This window comes from Opisthocomus hoazin, chromosome 4 (genome assembly GCF_030867145.1).
Source record: "Opisthocomus hoazin isolate bOpiHoa1 chromosome 4, bOpiHoa1.hap1, whole genome shotgun sequence".
NCBI lineage: Eukaryota > Metazoa > Chordata > Aves > Opisthocomiformes > Opisthocomidae > Opisthocomus > Opisthocomus hoazin.
In genome coordinates, this window is record NC_134417.1 from 15,432,269 (window position 1) to 15,451,465 (window position 19,197).

Sequence of the window (19,197 nt, forward strand, 5' to 3'; positions counted from 1 at the left end):
ATTTCGCCTTCTCTGTGATCAGTCCGACTCACCGGAGGACTCGGTCCTGAAAACGAATACCTGCTTGCAGTCAGCACAGGAACTGCCCCTCTGCCTGTGTGCAGGTGTGTGCTTGCTGTGAGTTTGCATGCTTTTCAAGGAAGAAATAGAAAATCTAAATTTCAGACTAAATTTGCCTGCAATGATTCATTCAGAGCACTGCTCTTTTCGTAACTTATTAAAATGCATTAGCAATAAATTCTTAACAGGGCTTCTATAAACAGAAATTGTTCTGCTTTGAAGCCGTGATGCACAGTGCCTGCTCAGTTATGCTGCTGTGTAAAGTGACATAAATACTCACAGAGAAACAGCACAAAAGGAGCACTGTACAGATGGCTTGGACAAAATGCTGGCCTTTCCCTTCACTCATCACAAGCTGGAAATCTGGCATTAAATGGGATTTGTAGGCAGTTTTGGTGTCTATCTTCTGGCTTATCCCCTCTTAAGTTTACATCTTGCTCCCACCCCATATACTGTATACCATCGGAGGACTTCTGACATACCCTAGATTAAAATGATGCACCAAATCTGGTTTGATAGAAGATAGCCTGGTTCTGGAGGTTTCTTTCCTCTCGTAGCAATAATTGTGTCAGAGCTGGCCGCTTCTTCACTGTAAACCCTAGCAGGTGGCAGGGAAAGATGTTTGTAGGGCTGCGTGTGACTTCTTCCATTGCCCGTTCTGCAGTGTGGAAACTATTGCCTTTTGTTGTGAACGGTTCGTTTTCTCTCCGCTCGCAAACCCCCTGGGCCCGCTGAGCTGTGCAGCCCAGACACACTGATGCGTTCCTGCCATCTGCTGACACAAGGGATGACTGCAGGTACCAGTTTTGCTGGCGTTTTTCACAACTTCTGTGGGGCTCTCATACACAACCGGCCCATAGCAAGGCGGAATGTTTCTTGTCTTCTTGTGAAGGTGGCTGGGTAACTGGCAGTAAAGTTTAAAAGAAGATTTGGCGCTCAATATTATCATCTAAAGAACCAGCAGCAAAACAGAATGTTCCAAGCTCGGGAAAGCAAAGAGTTGTTTTAGTAGCATCATGATTTCATAAGCCATCTTTCTAGGAAGAGGTAAAATGGTGCTTCTTCCTCAAACCCAAGGTTCTGTGGAATATTTCTTGGTTAATATTTGAGTACTCAGAATATAATTCAGGGCAGGGAGTTGTGGTTTAGCAACCAATTATACTTTACAGGGTCCTCCTAGTGGTGCCCCTGTCTGCAGGCAGTGAGTGCTGGTGACACATCTGAGCACAAGCAAATGTTGCCTCTTTGGGAACTGGGATACTTTTGCCCTCTGCTGGGCTATGCCTTTGGGTAAGGGCTGGCTGATGTCTGAGCTTAGCTTGGAAGTGCCCCAAACCCCGTTCAGCATGACACCTTCCGTCCTTGGTGGGGAGGCAAATCTGAGAGGTCTCTGCCTGATGGTGGGTTGTTTTGCAAGCCAGGTAGAGCAGAGCAGCAGGTATTTGGGTAGAAGAGCTCACTGGGGCCTCAGGTCTGGGCCCAGCCAGCCATACAAGGTAAGTCTACACGGGCACAAGCAGAACAACCCCAGTGCAGCTGGGAAAGGCAGTGCAGCTCAGTATACAGCATGTGTTTTGTTGCTGATTGGCTTCAGCTACAAATCAGTATTTCTCTGTCTCTGCCTCAGCCAGGCCCTTCCCCAAGTGCAATCAGGAACAAAAAAAAGTAGGATTGTGCTCAGATGTCTTGTGGGTGTGAGCTGTACATCAACTTTGGCTTCAGAGATGAACATCCTTGTTAAAGGGCCAGCTCATATCCTCGTATTCCCACTTCTGCCCTGTGCAATTAATTCTATAGACTGTGTTAGCAAATTTAGGAGGTCTGTAATCTTCTTTGTTTGTCCATTAATCTCAGGGCAGGGGGCCAGCTGTCAGTGGGAAACTAGAGGACAGTGTTAGTTGTGGCTTTCTGTGTAGCAGGACATTCCTGCTGTGCTGGGAAGTGTTTTCATGCCAGGGATCGCAAGCCCTGCAGGAGCTGAGCATCCACTGGGAAATTTTACAAAGTGTTTTCACAGCAACACCTATAAAATATAGGTGAGATTTCTAATTAGTAAATTCATTTGAAGGGTCTGTGTTCTCCATGTACCTGCCTCTTCTAAGCCTACCTTCTTTATCAGCACTTGTGAACAAAACTTTTTAGCATTTTTCATTATTGCTACAGATATATTAGGGAATTTGTAGGATTAAAATTCAAGATTATGCACTGCATAAGACAATAAAGAAGATAGTTTAATTTCTGAGAGAAACTTCAAATGCAACAGACCTGCTAGGACGAAATCTACCAGTATAGTGTGGTTTTCCTTAAGGCTTCTTACTGGAGTGATGTGAGATTCTTTATTAAATAAAGCAAAGTGTAAACAGGGCATTTCTAGTTCTCACATTTTCAAGGGAAAGCTAAGTGAAGTAAATGAACTTACTACGTTATCGGGTTTGAATTTTCAATGGTAGCTGCCTTTTCTCTGTCCTCCTTGCAAAAAAGTCTGGAGAAAATGAAGATACTGCTATGATTTCATGGCCTGTCTCTTACTTCATGGGTGTTTGGTTTGGGGACACTGCCTCTTAAAACTTGAGGGGATTGGTGAACGGGATCCTGCTCCCCTGACCTTTTCAGAGTCACCAGGGTGAAACAGCCCTGATAGGGGATGAGACCTGAAGAATGAGCTTTGATTGACATCAGCTTTCATTGCAAGAGGACTTTGAGTTCCTACCCCATGAGATGTTTTGCATAAGTTTCTGACAGTTCTGTGGACCCAAATCTTGCTTATGTCCATATTCTAGTAGAATTTTAGATGAGAAAGGACTTTGGAACTAGGCTATTGGAGACAGTGGCTTCCTGGAACATACTTTGTGAATTTTATATTTGATCAGCAGCAATTTTGCTGTCTTTTCTCTCCTTCACTTCACTATGTAACTATCATCCTGATGAGCCAGGAGGTCACCAGGCCTGCTGTAAATAAATGTCTGTGTGAGGCTCTGTTTCGTGCCAGGTAAGCACAGAAAGGCTTTGCGACAGACGTGGGGCTGGTCTCGTGGAATTTCTCCTGAGTGGGCAGAGCGGGCAAAATGAGATGAGAGTCCTGTGCAAAAGGCCCATGAGTGCTTCATGCCTGAACTGTTACTAGCACTTCAAGCCCTGTTCCTCGTAACAGAGAATGGCTCCAAAAATACAGCACTCATCTCACCTCACGCGCTTACAGGGCATCAGCTAGCTGTGAGCACTGCCAGCACCTGCCTCAGAGCTCTACCAGCTCCTCCTTCCCACCAGCCAATTCATGCCTTACACGGGAAGGAGGGCAGTTGCGATACCTGGATCTTGCAGGGCCACCTGGCTATGTGACTTCTTACTGCTGTTTTCTGAAGATCACAGCGCATTGCACCTTTGGAGTCCTGTGCCAGAGCGACTGGCATTTTGCGGTGTGCCTTCTTGCAAGGCGGCCCAGGTTCTGCTCTGCTGTAGCAGTGGTTGCTTTTCCCTGGCTATTTTACTCTTAATTGTTCCAGCTCCTGTGCTTCCTGGACGCTGCCTGTGCTGCAGGGGTAAGAAATCCTCGACAGCTGCTGGGGCCATGGGCTTGGTGCTCGATGGAGATAGAATCCATGCAGTACTTCCTGCTATGCTTTTCAACAGATGACAGTGCTCAGCTACACATAAATGACTGTAAAATCTGAGAATTTAAGGACTGATAGCCCTGTTAGGAACTTCTGCTGGCTTTTGTGCACTGTCAAATTTGACCTCAGCAAGATGAAGCTGGGGGCAGGAGGGTAGGAGCAATGGGACATGGGCAGACAAGCTTGGAGGGCTTAGGTTTTCCTGTGTCTGTCTCCCGTGGAAAGGGAGGAGGAATGCCCTTGAAATTTCTGCCAAGTGTTCCCACTCACTTCAGGGGAGCGGCTCTGTTTTCTCTAGCAGAATATCTGGCCTACAACTTCTTCCCTTGGTGATGTGGACAGAGGGGAATTCTGCATGAATGTCAAAGCCAACCAGCACTTCTCATACAGCTGATGGTGTACGCGGGGCATTAATGAATGTATTTCATATAGGTGACTTGATGTGGCTCCACATGGCTTTTGCAGTGTTCTCAGTGGTGGGTGGGAAACTGGCTAGTACTGCTCTTAGCTTCATGATCTCATCCACAATTGTATTGTTTAAGCGTTTTTGATTCTAGCACTTTCTGACCAAGGATCTGCATTCCCTGCCTCATCTTGCTAGTCCAATCCATGCTCATCTGCAAGGACAGAGAAAAATGATATTGTGGTTCTGGCATTGAGTGTCTCAGCTGCATTTGGCCTATCTGTCTTGACTTCCCCCAATGTTTGGATATAGGATCTGTCAGAGGAGCCAGGGCAGGGCTGTATGAACAGAGTCCAGTGAATTCTGGTGCTGGAGAGAGGATTCGCTTCATGCTTTCTTCTCTACCAGATGCCTCAGAAAGGCTTCTGAAGACACCTACTTTCCTTCTACGCTCAGAGAATGGATATCCCCTGTGTCCAGCACTCTTCTGGGGCGTGGCTGGTTTCCTGGAATCATCCTTCGTTCCCCCTTTTTCTGACCCATCCCATGGTATAAAGCTAAACAGATTTAGTCATTGGTAGATGGAGATAATGGAAGTGGTTGAAGGGGATGCTATTCTGATCATGTAATTGACCCCAGAAGCCAAGTTTGATGGATTTTAAGGGAAAATAAAGAACATTAGATTAAATTACAGCTGTGGTTATCTGTCAACTATCTGATGGCTGTTTGTTGCCATGTATACTCCACATGTAGGTTTTAGCTTTGCTGGATGATGTAGTGGAGAATTTTTGAAGCAAGGACAAATCTCGTGCTGCTCTGCAGCGAGGTAGAGCTGTTATCAGAGACAGGCAGGCACTGAGGGTGGGCAGGTCAGGCCCAGTTTGTAAGGAAGAATGCTGTGATTTGCTCTGGCTGTGACTTGTCATTGTAGAAAGCAACTCTGCTACAGGAACAGACAAGCTGGTGGTTAAGCAGCTGTGGAGAGACTTTCGAGCATGTTGAATAACTGTAAGCAGGAGGCCTGGCGGGACAACTCAAAGTGCATTTATATGGAGACTCTTGTGCTATTTACAGGATTCGAGGGTGTGGTGGTATTCTTCTGGTCATAGTCCTCTGGCTGGTACCTAAACATAAAGTGGTGTAGCAACTTAGCCCTTTTAGGACAGGCAAACAGATACTAGATAGTAACTAAAAACAGAAAGCCATCCCAGAGGAGCCCAAAGTGCTTTTGCAGCCTTGGAGTCAAGTTCTGCCTGACATATACATGTGCCCCTCTGCCTGACTTGGAGCGAGAGGAGAGTGTGTTCCCAGGTCTGGAGGAAAACAGCTTTGCGCATCGCTGGAGAGCTGCCACGTGTCTTCTGAGAGAGGCACCTGGTGCTGACTAGTCAGATTGGGATGAGAGCTTGAGGGAGCCTTGAGACTTATTTTCTCCTGTGCAGCTTCCAAAACGTTCCCTTGTTCTATTTCCAATGTTCTTTTCCAGTGTGGTCACTGCCCTTTGTAAAGTTCTGGGATTGGTGCTGGCTTCTTTGGGAAGAATATCCTGAAGGTCAAATTTTGGGGAGGAGGACTCCATTACATTGAGCAAACCATCAGTGGAGTGGGGCTAAGTTAGCAAGCAGGGCTGCTGAGGTATTTCTAAGAGGACTGTGAAGACGTCCACACAGAAGTCACCTTTTCATGCAACATGCAGTGTTGACCACCTCATTCACCTAGAGTGTAGCAAGACTAGGGCCCACACAAGTGCCGAGAAGGACAATTGGGTATATAAAGTTTAAATAAGTTGTTCTTTTCAATGTGGAAGAAAGATGACTGACTAAGCCCTGTCAAATCTTGAGTGATCTGTGGAAGGTGCCATGGTTGGGTGAATTTCTTCATTTCCTAGCAAGCCAGCAATAAGAAATACTTTTTGATGCAACATGTACTTTGTGAAACACGGTGCTGCAAGGCACTGACTATACCAAAAATATAAATGATTTAGAAAGCTATGAGAGACATTCCCAGCAGATAAGTCCATCAGTGCCATTAAAGACAAAGCTGCAAATACTGCGTCCAGTTTAGGAAATCCCAAAGCCAGAGACTGCTTGGAGGTCTCAGAGGGAGAGTTAGTATGCTGTACTTTCCTTGCTCTTATGCTCTTCCCCTGAAAGCAGTCAGCAGCAGCAGTTGCCTGAGACAGGATGCTGGGATAGATGGACGTGTTCTGTACCTCACTGAGGTTGTTAACGCTCTTGTAAAGAGCACAGTGGCAGGGAAGGGACTAGGAAAACAAGGGCAGAACAGCCTCTCCTGCACAGAGCTGTGAGTTTTGCGCTCCAGAAGCGTGACCTGGTTTGTGCACGCTGTTGTTACCTTGTAAGCAGATCTGAGAGAGGAGTCCAGGTGAGTGTCCCTAAATGTAACATCTTGCTGAATACTTAGCAGCGCTCTGTAAGGGTGTGAGCAGAAATGGCCCATCTAGACCCCGTGTAGCCCTTGCCAAGTGTATACTCTCAGTCCCAAGGGGTGGAACTGATAAAGCAATCTGTCCCCTGACAGATTTTATCTCTGGGATTGTGGTTCCAGGAGAAATGACATCTTGTGCCATTTCCAAAGGGAATTTTATGTGTTATGCACACTTGAAAATATGGACACCGTATGGACACAGTGTACAGTGTTAAGCAGGGTGTAGCAGCAAGCTGTTCTTACAAGCACAATTTCTGCCCCTGCTTCCTTCTGTGCAGCTTTTCAGCTGCTCTCAGACCTCATCACGCATATTCTTCAGACCCTAAAGCACCTCCTTGACTTGCACTTGGTATTCTTTGTAGGCTTTCAGCTTTCAGACACTCTTGTCTTAGTTTGGCTGATATGACTCTGGAGTAGTGCATTGGATAAGCAAACTGGCAGGCTGGAAACCTGACATCAGTTTGGAGGGTGACTCTTAAACATTTCACTGTCCAAAGCAGAGTTGCACGGTGGTGTAGGGCCTCCCTCTGAAAGTTCCAGCTCTGGAAGCATCCTAGCCCTGATATTGTGGTCTCTGAGACTTGAGTGTTTTAGCCAAGCCAGTCACTGCAGTAACACCACTGCTGGTTTCGGTGCCGAGGTGGGTTTGGCTGTTTGTGACAGCATCGCCTTCCCTGTACAGGCACACCCTTTGAATCAGGGCTTTTTCTTTCTTTTTTTTTTTCTTTTCTTTTTTTTTCCCGTTGCATTATGAAATACCCCTCTCCTTTGGCACGCAGGATTTCAGCTATCTGGGTGGCTTCCACAAGGGCACGTGGGAACTGGAAAATAACTGGGACACTACTTTTGAGATTGATTTTAAAGAAGACTTTTGGAGAAAGAAGCTGATTTCTTTTACAGGGGGATGCTGGGTCCCTGCAGTGTGTTCTGTCATCATATCACAAGATTTCGAAAGGAGCAGAATCAGTAGGACACTGGTGTATCAGTCTGCAAAGAGCAGCTTTCTTCACTCACCTCCCAAATTTGTCTAAACTGGTATCACGCAGTTGAGTTTCCCCACTCACCTCCCACCCCCTGCCTGCTTTGGCTAACAGTCCTCTCAAACTGGGCTTTGTAACTAAAGGTTCTCCGAAAGAGCTGACTCTTTCAGTTCTTCTGCGTAACAAAAACTTGTGCTGCTCATAAATAGATTTTCAATTACCAAGGGAAACAGAAGAATCAGTGCAACCCAGCTGCATCAGAGCCGGCCTCCCAACCCTGTCTTAAGGAAGCCCCTGAAATTCAGCACACGTCACTCGGGCATAGCTGGGAGACCTTTTCTGTCCTTTGAACAGCATTCCTCTGCTGCAGGATCTGCTGTTTGCAGCAGAATTGTTAAGGAACCGCAGAGTGCCTGTCTGGTGTCTTTACAAAAAGTGACAAAATCTTTTTGTTTTTTGACTAGCCTGGGGTTTCATGTATTTCTTACAGCAGTCATGGCTAAGAATTGCCAGGGCAAAGCGAAGGATCCTGAGACTTACAAACTGGTTCTCTGCTAATAACATCTGGTGTGTTGTTAGTGCCATCTGAGCCATTCCAAGCACTCTGAGCATCCAGGAGATCAAATTTCTTAGATTTTGGGGCTTGCAGGAGGACAGTGATTTTGTACAGAAGAAAAAAAGGCATGCCCAAGGTTATGCATCAAACTGGGTAGAACTGGGAGGGGAGCTCAAGACCCCTGACTGTGCTGGGTCCTGTGGAAGTATTAAGCAGTACAAAGGAGGGGGGCGATGGTATATGTGGGTGATCCCTAGCCTACCCTACAGAAGAGATCTGTACAATGAAGATGCCTTCTATATGTCTTCTCCCTAGGCTGCCAGGGATCATGAGGGGGGCATACACCCAGCTTAGAGTTTTCTGGACACCCTGATGATATGAATGGTAACTACTCTTGCCTTCAACAGTGGGCATGTCAGCTCCCTGCAAACCTGGGTGGGCTCAGCTTGTCTTCGATCCTGGGCTCAGGCTCTGCATCCCTGCAAAGCATGGTTAGTTTCCCAGTGACTCATTTCTGCATATCCCAGAAAACGTGCCTGGAGCTGGGGCATGCAGAGCCACAGGGCAAGCCTCCCTACAAGGGCTCTGTGCTGCTTCTTGCTGGAAGTGCTGAACCAATGAGGGCAAATCAGATCTGTTGAATCAAAAGCAATTCCCAGCATTTTTGGTCTCCTCAGAAATGTAATTGCTTCCTGGAACCCCTCTGGAAAGGAGAGCTTTCCTGAATGGAAGGTCAGTTGCCTCAGGGCCTCAGATGGGTCTATGGGGAATTTAAACATACAGCCCTATTGATGTCGGTAGGGACTTTCTGATTTTTATGAAGAGGTATGTACCTATGTTTCTTCCCAGGTGCTGGGGGTGCAATAGCAGCAGCATGATGCTTGCTTTCTTTCTATATCATTAATAAAAAGTGTTGCTTAAGACAATAATCAGGTCTGTGCAAGACTGGCTGCAAGTAACAGGAGACTTCTGCTAGACCACAAGCTAATGCTTTGGAGAGGGCACACTTAAAATGCAAGGTCAGCTGATGATCAGTGCCAGAACATCATTGCTATTGATTGAGGAAATGAACATCCAAACCTCTAGTTTTGTGAAGATTAAGTTACCTGCAAAGTAAGGAGGGACAGAGGGAAGAAGATATCAATGAGAATGTCAGCTCATGTGTTGGATTTCTCTAGACAAAATCTCAGTTTTAATTTTGTAGGCCTTCTCCTGGTTTGTGAGGGAGAGAGAGGAACTGTCAGAAGGACACTTCTAATTTTGTCCCATTCTCCTTCTCCTCCCTTCTGTCTGCGTTCATGTGTTGAAGTGTGTAGAGCATCCGAGTGTCCCAGTTCTTCTGATCCTTCACAGACAGCACTCCGTCCGTAGGCTGAACCCACAGTGCTTTGGGTTTTTGAGCGGGGTTGGAGAGGGTACTCTGGCATCTTCTGAATGCCGGTGTGGGGCTGAAGGGCAGGGACTGGATGTGTTTATTCTGTGCTGCAGCTATTTTTAACAGCTGATGTTACACAGACTTTTGCTGCTTCTCAAATCAGATTAGATGGCAAAGTCAAGAGGTGAGCAGAGAAGTTCAGTAATGAGGAGCAGCAGCTAACATCACTTTTACTTGCTGAATGGCACTGCACAGCTGCCTGCAGGCTGCAGCCAGCCCCTTGCCATTAACCTGGGGTCTTTTCCTTCCAGAGAGAAGGGGCGAGCTCCTGGCTGTGTACCCCACAGATAAGCTTGTGTGCATCATTTAGACACATCTGGGGATCCTCATGCCCCTAAAGGTCTTCAGCAGCCTGGCCATGGTATCTTTATGGTTTAGTACCCTCTTGCTTGCCTCCTGTGCTGGTGATGTATGGAATACATTGGTGATCTTAAGAAGTAGAAGATGATCTCTGAGGGACTACATTAGCTTTCTGAGCCAGCGTGCAAAACCTTCCTGGCACAAAAGTCTGCAAGGACAGGGATGCAACTCGTGGTTCCAGCAGCTCAACAGGGAGCCTTGTAGGCTGTGCAGGAGGAGTGGGTGATGCAGAGGTCAAGGAAGAAAATCAAGGCTGTGCACTGTGTGGACTGTCTCCTCCCCAGCAGGCTGGTGGAACATGGCAAGGCTACTGCAGATGCTGGGGTCTGGTGTGGAACGTGACAAGGCTGCTGCAGACGCTGGGGCCTAAGTTGGAGGACAGGAGCAGTGCAGAGCTAGTGCCTGGGTCTGGCTTGGCTCGTGGAAGAACTCCCGTGATATGCTTCTGCTGCGTGCAGTGTTCTGCAGATCCTCATTAGTGGAGCCTTTCTGAGCACCCCACTGCTCTTTTGACCTCTCTAGTCCCCACACAGTAGAAGTGTCCCTTAATTACAGAATCACAGAATGTTAGGGATTGGAAGGGACCTCTGTGGGTCATCTAGTCCAACCCCCCTGCCAAAGCAGGGTCTCCTACAGCAGGCTGCACAGGACCTTGTCCAGGTGGGTCTTGAATATCTCCAGAGAAGGAGACTCCACAACCTCCCTGGGCAAACTGTTCCAGTGCTCCGTCACCCTCAGAGGGAGGAAGTTCTTCCTCATGTTCAACTAGAACTTCCTGTGCTTCAGTTTGTGCCCGTTGCCCCTTGTCCTGTCGCTGGGCACCACTGAAAAGAGCTTGGCCCCGTCCTCCTGACACCCACCCTTGAGATATTTGTAAGCATTTATAAGGTCCCCTCTCAGCCTTCTCTTCTTCAGGCTGAACAAGCCCAGCTCCCTCAGCCTTTCCTAATTCAGTGACTGCCCTGAACATCACCCCGTTCAGTTTGATGAGACCAGGTTAGACTAACAGAATGGCATCTTCCTTTGCTTATGTTTCCTTTTCGCGGCAATGGTTGCGTGCCGAAGGCATCAGGAAGGAAGCCTTCAAGAAGGAACCCAAAATTAGGAAATGCGTATTTTAGAAATAAGTGTTTGTGTAATTTTTTTCTTGTGGTCAGTTCCTTCAAAGACAGGTCTGTGTGTTCCTCCTTTTTTACACAAAGCTGGCGATGAAATAGCAGCAGATCCCAAAATGCATTGCAATGGTCAGGAAATCATTTCATCTGAAATTTCGTAACGGATGGAAAGCACATTTGTGTTGCTTTTTTTTTTTAATGGGAAGAATAGTCTCTGTGTCATGTGCATCAGAGTCCCAGTTCATTCAAGGATGTATCCCAAATGTAGGTGTTATGTAAAAGTAAAATCTCTTTTCTCTGTCTTTTTTCTCCTTGTATCAGAGCGCTTGGAGTAGAAATCAATCCTGTTTTCCAGCCACTGAAGGAACAACAATAGAATGAAGTTCTGTCTGTAGAACTCATTTGCTCACCTGTGTTACTCTGAACTGTTTAGCAAACTAACCAGCTTTTCTCATGCTTGTAAGCATACTTACCTGTTGCGATGCCAAGTCTTATAGCTTGGGAAGGTCTTAAACTAGTTACACAGCTAGGAAAACAGAACTTCTTTAAGGTGCTTTAGACAGAAGTGGTAACTGAACACCAATCTCTTACTTAGCTAAACTCCAGCTTTGCCAAACAACCTTTTCAGAAGAACATGTCACACAAGATATGACTGTCAATTAAGTGTTCTGCCTGGCAGCAGCAAGAGACTTCTTAAATATTAGTGAACCTAGTTTGATGCCGTAAGAGCTGCTCCTTCAGCTAAAATAAATTTTATTGTGTTTGACTGGACAAATTCTGGGTTTGGTCTTTACAGACAACTCCACAGGGCTTCTACAAATTTCACAAGGTTATCTGTAACCTCTATTCCCTCCTCCTCCCAGGCAGTCCTGGTACTGAGATGGAAAGAAGAGAGCTCACATGGCCCACTGGTGCTGTTATCTGAAGTACTTGGGTCAAGTACCAATCTTGGTATTTTTCTTCTTTGCATTTGCACTTACATGTTTGCTGAGCTTGAGTACCTGCTTCTGTTGTACGTACACGTGGTTCTCTTAGCTTCTGTTTGGGCTTGTGAAACTTGGGATGAAAGTTTTGTGCCAGGGTAATGCATGCCATACAATGTTGGCTAATGGGATTCCTTGAAAACCCTTCATGTTTCAAATAGATTTATGAATAAGGGGGGGCAGATTGAACACATTGCAAACCCCTACAGCCTTAGTGAATCCTGAATTTGGCCATCGCAACTATTTATAGAACACTCTATGCCTATTCTAAATATGTTTCCCTCAAGGGGATCTCATCTCAACCCCCTGGCTCCACAGCTTAAATTGGATCAGCAATGCTGCTATGATCTGTTAGTAAAAACTCCTTCTATAGCTCTGTGGCAGAGCTGCAGGTGTTGCTGGTCTAGGCCTTGAACGGGAAATTCTGTGCCAGGCTGAGCTCAAGGGTTTGGATTTAAACTGCAGCCAGCCAGGTAGAGAGATATTGATGATATATTGGGTCATTTGCTGTAGCCATTGCCTGATTACTTTTTCCATTCCTCCTCTGCTGGTAGGTCTAGAGTTCTGGAGGGGGAAAAGAAGTGACTTATTGGCAGTGTATGGCACCTTTCCTTTTCAGCAGTCTTCAGCCTTGCAAACTAGGCTTAATGGTGAGCACGCAAAACATTTTCTTTCTAGAGGAAGTGTAAAGAGTATTCTGTGGGCAGAAAGCATTGCCTGTTGCAAGGATGCTTGAAATTGGTGTTTTGTTTTTCTTTCTGTGCTACAGAGAATTGTCCACACTGTGGGAGTACCTACATGACAGTGCTTGGAGAGCTGTACCTCTGACTCTACAGGATGGTTCTTCCTGACATGTTTTCCATGCACCAGGAGCAGAAGCCTCCTCTTTGCTAGAGATGGCATTTTGTAACCGCTCTGGCAGCAGGACAGGCTGTGCAGGCTTTGCCCAGTGCAGACATTGCTTTGTGTTAGTGAAGGCCAGGAGTACTGTAAGATGGTGTAGAACTAACATTGCAGGAGTAGCTGCTGCTCTCATCTGGCTTTCGGGGCTGATAATATGTGTCCATTTTTATTTTCCAGGCAGATAAGCGTGGGGCTGGAGTCCCGCTTGGTATTGATTGAATGGGGTCAGGCCGTCAACTCCATTGCTCCCACATAAGGACAGAGGATCTCTTCAGGCTGAGTACAGCAGCTCATCCCACAGTAGATTCCATAGTGGACAATCTCTACCTTTTAGAAAAATCGTACGATTTTCTTTTTCAGTCAAAGGCTCTGGCTGTACCATAAGATAGAAGTTCTGGTGCAAAGGGCACACTGCAGAACTTCACAGGACATTTTTCATCCTTCAAGTTTAAAAATATTTAGAAAAATACATCCTTTATTAAATTCTATAGGTTTCAACAGTTTCTTCTGTAGGACAGTTACATTCTGTCTGCCTCGCTCAGGAACATCTGCAAATCTGCATGGCAGATGCTGCAGATCACAGTCCCGAGTGCAAAATTGTGGATCAGTGTAGAGGCAGGACGGGCCGTCAGGACCCTACGTGTCCTGAGTAGCTGTGCTGCCCCACAGTAAGGGCCGATACTGACTTGTATGCTCGGAAAAAAGCAACTACTCCCTGTCTCTGTGAAGTGATTGACCCAGACTCTACTCCATGGGTCTTGGACTCAACTTGTGTAAAACACTAAGGCTGCTTGTACTGCTTTAAGGACAGGATTTGGAAGCAGTGTGTCAGTGCTGTCTCCAGAAGTCATGTCAGTCTAGGTACCCATTAGAAATCCCCTTCTTCTGGGTGCAATGAGGGGGTAACTGCTGCTTACTTGGCCTCAGGGACAGAGAAGCCTGTGCAAGGCTTTGCTACTCCATAGATCAGGGCAGCGTAGCTCACTGCTATCTAAGCCTCAGAAAATGTCTTTGAGGTTGACAGAAGCTTTTCTTGGTTATTACCCTTCAAAGATGAATGGGGCAGCATGTGGCAAGATCGCAGAATGGGATTAGCTCAGGACTTAGCTGGAAGAGTTTCTTAGCACTCCTCCAGAGCAATTTTCTTCTCTTGCAGCCTATGGAGCTGCATGAAATGGAAAGGGGTATGTCCTTGCCTGCCTGGCAGGAAAATCATCCCAGCCCTGTGCAGGAAAATGGACTGGGTCCAGTGCTGTTGGAAGCAATAAAACAGGTAAATTGCTTTAATATGGAATTTCACATGGAGAATTGCACCATTAGTGTGAACATTGTCCCAGGATACGTTCCCCTCCAGACACAGGACTCTTTCTACAGTCTCCTTGGCTCTTCCAAGGAATCGGTGTCAGCATAGCTTTAGATTTTGCTCTGGTCATGGCTTACCTGTGTGCATGCAGATAGCATTTCCTTGCCCCTGTTCTAGCATGTGGGACAGGAGAGGTGAGTCTCTCCGGCAGCACTGCAGTGGCACTCAGGCTAATGCAGCACTTGGTGCCTTGGGGTGCTGCTGCTGCTGCACTCTGCTAGGGATACCCGCTCAGTTGGGGCAGTGTCTGTGATCCTATCAGGGTGCATTAACTCAGGAAAGACTCTGCAGCACCTGGGACTGTGCCAGAATGGGTGCTTGGATTCTGGTGCTGATCATTCTTGTTAGCATTCCAGTGAAGAAACACTCCTAATGCATCTGTCTGTGGTTCCTGGTCTGACAGTGTGATTGGCAGCTCTCTGGCTCACCTCATCATGCCTCTGGCTGGTTCTCTTTAAGACAGGCTTCCTGGTAATGGAAGGTCTCCATCTGACCAGTTGATATCACAGAATCAGAATCACAGAATGGTAGGGGTTGGAAGGGACCTCTGTGGGTCATCTAGTCCAACCCCCCTGCCGAAGCAGGGTCACCCGTGGTGCCTTTTGAAAGGCAGAGTAAGTAACGCATGCCAACAAAACCTAGTATGTTTGTGCTTGTAAGAAATAATGATATATCCCTTTTGCAGTGCTTGTAAGAGATGTGGCTTCCCCATTCACAGTCACTGGCCGTAGTTCCCTCGTGGCCTGGGTGTGTTGTCTGAACTGAGGCTGGGAAGGAATCAAGAGCATTTAACCACAAGACGAACACCAGGAGTGAAACAATCCAGATAGCAGAAGCAGACTACAGAACAGTTGAAGTGCAGAGCTCAATTTTAAGCCTAATTTGAATATTGAATGAGGTGCTAATATCTCAGCTGCTGTGTGGAGGCTCTTCTCAGTCTGCTGTTCGCGTTCTGTGAACAGAGTATAGTGGTATATATAGAATACCCAGTGAAAAACTGGCTTTGCGCAACTGGTGCGGGCAGTGCAGGGTGAAGGAAAGTGTCTGGTTTTGGTAATGAAAATAAAAATGTATCTTCATGTCTGTGCTCTGGGGAGCTGGTCACATATTTTATGGCATGATACTGCCATTATAGCTTGAAGAGCCAGTTTCAGAGCTGGCGTCTGTAATTGCCTGATAGTTTAACCTGTCTCCATTCCCCCATGAGAGGAGGATGTATTGCCTTCATTCATGTTGCCTTGTTCATCAGTAAATATAAAGCAAATTGTAAAACCAGACCTTCTTGAACTAACATTTGTAGCTATTAGTTCATTCATGCACAGACCAACCACCTGATGCTGGTCTAGCTTTTTTCTTATGCCAGAGAGAAAAGAAGAACAGTGAGTCAATTAATATTCTCCTTTTTTCTGAAGTGTTGGGGAAGCATTTGGATACGATGGAAATGTGCAACAATGTGGTAAAAAACTGGTTTAAAAGGTGTTCAGGAAGTTAAATTTAATCCTGGAAGGACATTTGCTGTATTTTACCAGAGGCTTCTGCTTTTTTCCATTGCTTCCAGTATAATGTTTGGATGGACTTTACCCATTCCCAGGAGTGCAGGGAAGGCTCTGCCCTGAGTCAAGTGGGACTGAAGGTTGGCTGAGTGCTGGGCCTGACATACATTTGTGTCAGACAAACAGTGATGGATACCTCTGGTGGTTTTCTTTCCTGCTGGGCATGGGATGGGTTTTAAACTTGGCTAAATCCTGTATCCTAGATGTGTTTGCCTTCTCTTGAAAGGACTTCTCTTTCTCTCTTTTGCAGGTATGGTTCAGAAACTTGACCAGAAGCTGCCTGTAGCCAACGAGTACCTGCTGCTTTCGGGCGGTGTGCGGGAAGGTGTGGTGGACATTGACCTTGATGAGCTGAATGTTTATGCACGAGGCACAGACTATGATATGGACTTCACTCTGCTTGTGCCCGCACTGAAGCTGCATGACCGCAACCAACCAGTCACATTGGACATGCGCCACTCGGCTTTGTGCCACTCCTGGCTGAGCCTGCGTCTGTTTGATGAGGGAACTATCAGCAAATGGAAGGACTGCTGCACGATCGTGGACCATATCAATGGAGCAACCAATTATTTCTTCTCTCCAACAAAAGTTGCAGACTGGTTCTATGACTCCATTAGCATTGTCCTCTCTGAGATCCAGAAAAAGCCTCAGCGAGGGATGCCAAAGGTGGAGAAGGTAGAAAAGAATGGGACTATCATATCCATCATTTTGGGAGTGGGCAGCAGCCGCATGCTGTACGACATTGTCCCTGTGGTGTCCTTCAAAGGTTGGCCAGCTGTGGCCCAGAGCTGGCTGATGGAGAACCATTTCTGGGATGGGAAGATTACAGAGGAGGAAGTCATAAGTGGGTTTTACTTAGTGCCTGCATGTTCCTACAAGGGGAAGAAGGACAACGAATGGAGGCTGTCATTTGCCAGAAGTGAAGTGCAGCTGAAAAAGTGCATCTCCAGCAGCCTCATGCAAGCCTATCAGGCCTGCAAAGCTATCATCATCAAATTGCTGTCCCGCCCCAAAGCCATTAGTCCATATCACTTGCGGAGCATGATGCTGTGGGCTTGCGACAGGCTACCAGCCAACTACTTGGCCCAGGAGGATTACGCAGCCCATTTCCTCCTGGGTCTCATTGATGATCTCCAGCACTGCTTGGTCAACAAGATGTGCCCTAACTATTTCATCCCCCAGTGCAACATGCTGGAGCATCTCTCTGAAGAAACCGTCATGCTGCATGCGCGAAAGCTGTCCTCAGTCCGCTCAGACCCTGCCGAACACCTTCGAACTGCCATCGAACATGTCAAAGCAGCCAACCGGCTAACACTGGAGCTCCAGCGGCGGGGCAGCACCACCAGCATCCCCTCCCCTCAGTCAGACGGAGGGGACACCAACCAGCCTGATGACCGATTAGCCAAAAAGTTGCAACAGCTAGTGACTGAGAACCCCGGGAAGTCCATCTCTGTCTTCATTAACCCAGATGATGTCACAAGGCCCCACTTCAGAATTGATGATAAATTTTTCTGAGCTTTTGTCAATGTTTCTTGGGATTTTTTCTTTTGCTTTGTTTTTCAAAACTCTTGCAGTGTGCAGGTTTTTCCATTTGGTTTTCCTTGATGACTTAGTTTCTTGGTTTTTTACATATCCAGCGTAGATTGGATCTGTTGAGAAAAATCTGAATAAATTATAATTCCTGGTTCTGCAGGATGGTGCAGATGTTGAAACAGTATATTACTATTTCATATGCCGCTTTGTTTTTTTCACCCACCCAGCCCGATTGTCTGTGAGTAGTTTTTAAAGGAGAACATGCACCGTAAACATGCCGCAGTGTAATGTAGATTTTTTTTTCAAACTTCCATAATTTATGTACATTTTTGGGCCTGGGGAAGGGAGAACTCGCCTTCCGTTGCTTCGGAAATTCACTTCTTTTTTCATGAGCTTCCATCACCCGAAAGAAATGAGGAGAGACTTGGAAAGCACTACTGGTAATTTGACGAGGCCAAATCTACTGGGCTGAAGTCCAGTTCATCTGTTCTTCACACTTCTCACACTAGGGGAGAAAGCTGACTTTAAAGATGATGATGCAGCTTTTGGGGGAAAGAGTTGTTTCTGTTTTGATCTACTTTTTGAATGTAATTGTTCATAAATGGACCTTGTACAGTCCAGAGGGTTGTTTCTGCTGCTTTTCCATGCGGAATAAGGTTATGGAATGTTAGTTTTAGTGTGTGTAATTATTCAAAGCCTTATTTAAATTCTATTAAAGAACATACCATTATAAATGTTAATTGCACTAATGAAATCTCTGCCATTACCTCAGTCCCACTGTTTGTGTTTCTTTCATGAATTAGCATCTGTTATTAGGTCTCAGTATTGCAGATTGCTCAAGGACCGCTTGGGTCTCATGGTTTCAGGTGATTTCTTGATTGTCTTTCATAAAAGGCTCCTCCTTGTTAGCCCTACTATGTGTGGAAGTCAGATCTTTGCATTGGCGTATATCTTTGGATGCATATTGTGTGTTGCAGTGCATATTGCATTAATATGTATTGCATGTTGTTGAAACAGGTTTACCATTAGATAAGGATGTAATGCTAAAGCAGTGGTATGTGCAAAGTGAATCAGCCAGACCTCGAGCAAAGGAGCTACCTTGCTTCTGTAATGCATGTATTAGGCCTGATCTTTTATGGCAGTTACCATTCCCTTGACTCCTGTGGACTTTCTGACTTACCCTGGGACATATGAGATCTTGCTTTGGTCTCATGTTTGCAGACCTTGTGTTTGTATGTAAACTTGCAGTGCAACAAGTAGCCTTGAAAACCACATACGCTTTCCTTTTGTGTGTAGGATAAGATGTATGGTAACGAGGGTGAGTCTGAGCCAAAAATAATTCCAAGAGTTCAAGGACAGAGTGGCTTTTTGTGGCTGGCTGGCCAGTGACTGATATTTAGGCCTTAAATCAGCAGTTTGGGCTTGTGGATTATCCCAGAGAAGCTGTTCTGATCCAGACTTGATGCATGTTTTAAAATGTGATTATTAGAGCAGGTTGAAGTATTTTTTAAATATTTGACAGACAAATGAGGCGCATATATAGGAAATTCTAACAGATAAAAATTGTGTATGAAAAATGTCACCTTTTTAGCCCAGCCTGTCTGGTAAAGAAACCAGACTGGTGGAGCAACACACCACCAGCTTTGGAAACTGCTTTATTAGGTGGCAGGGAGGTTCCGATACCTGATCAAGTGTCCAAGTCATGTCTTAAAATGAAACTTCGGCTCCTCCATCTCTTGGGCATATTTGAAAACTTCACCCCATGGCTGTAGCCAAGATGTTCACATTTACCTGAATTTACTGGTACACACTTACATGAGCCTGAAGAAGCTCTCAGAAATTGCTGGTTAGATGGAGTGGATGAGGATTTAACTTCAAAGCACAATTGGCTAGT

At 46.1% G+C, this 19,197-nt stretch overlaps 1 protein-coding gene across 1 annotated transcript in view; it reads left to right on the top strand.

The window, feature by feature from the left end:
• Positions 1 to 18,037, top strand: part of MB21D2 (Mab-21 domain containing 2) — a 62,394-nt gene extending 44,357 nt beyond the window's left edge. The window contains exon 2 of the mRNA XM_075418077.1: positions 16,021 to 18,037. Coding sequence (XP_075274192.1) covers positions 16,021 to 17,285 — 1,265 coding nt within the window. The 3' untranslated portion in view covers positions 17,286 to 18,037. The remainder of the gene's footprint in view (positions 1 to 16,020) is intronic.
• The last annotated feature ends 1,160 nt before the right edge of the window (positions 18,038 to 19,197 follow it).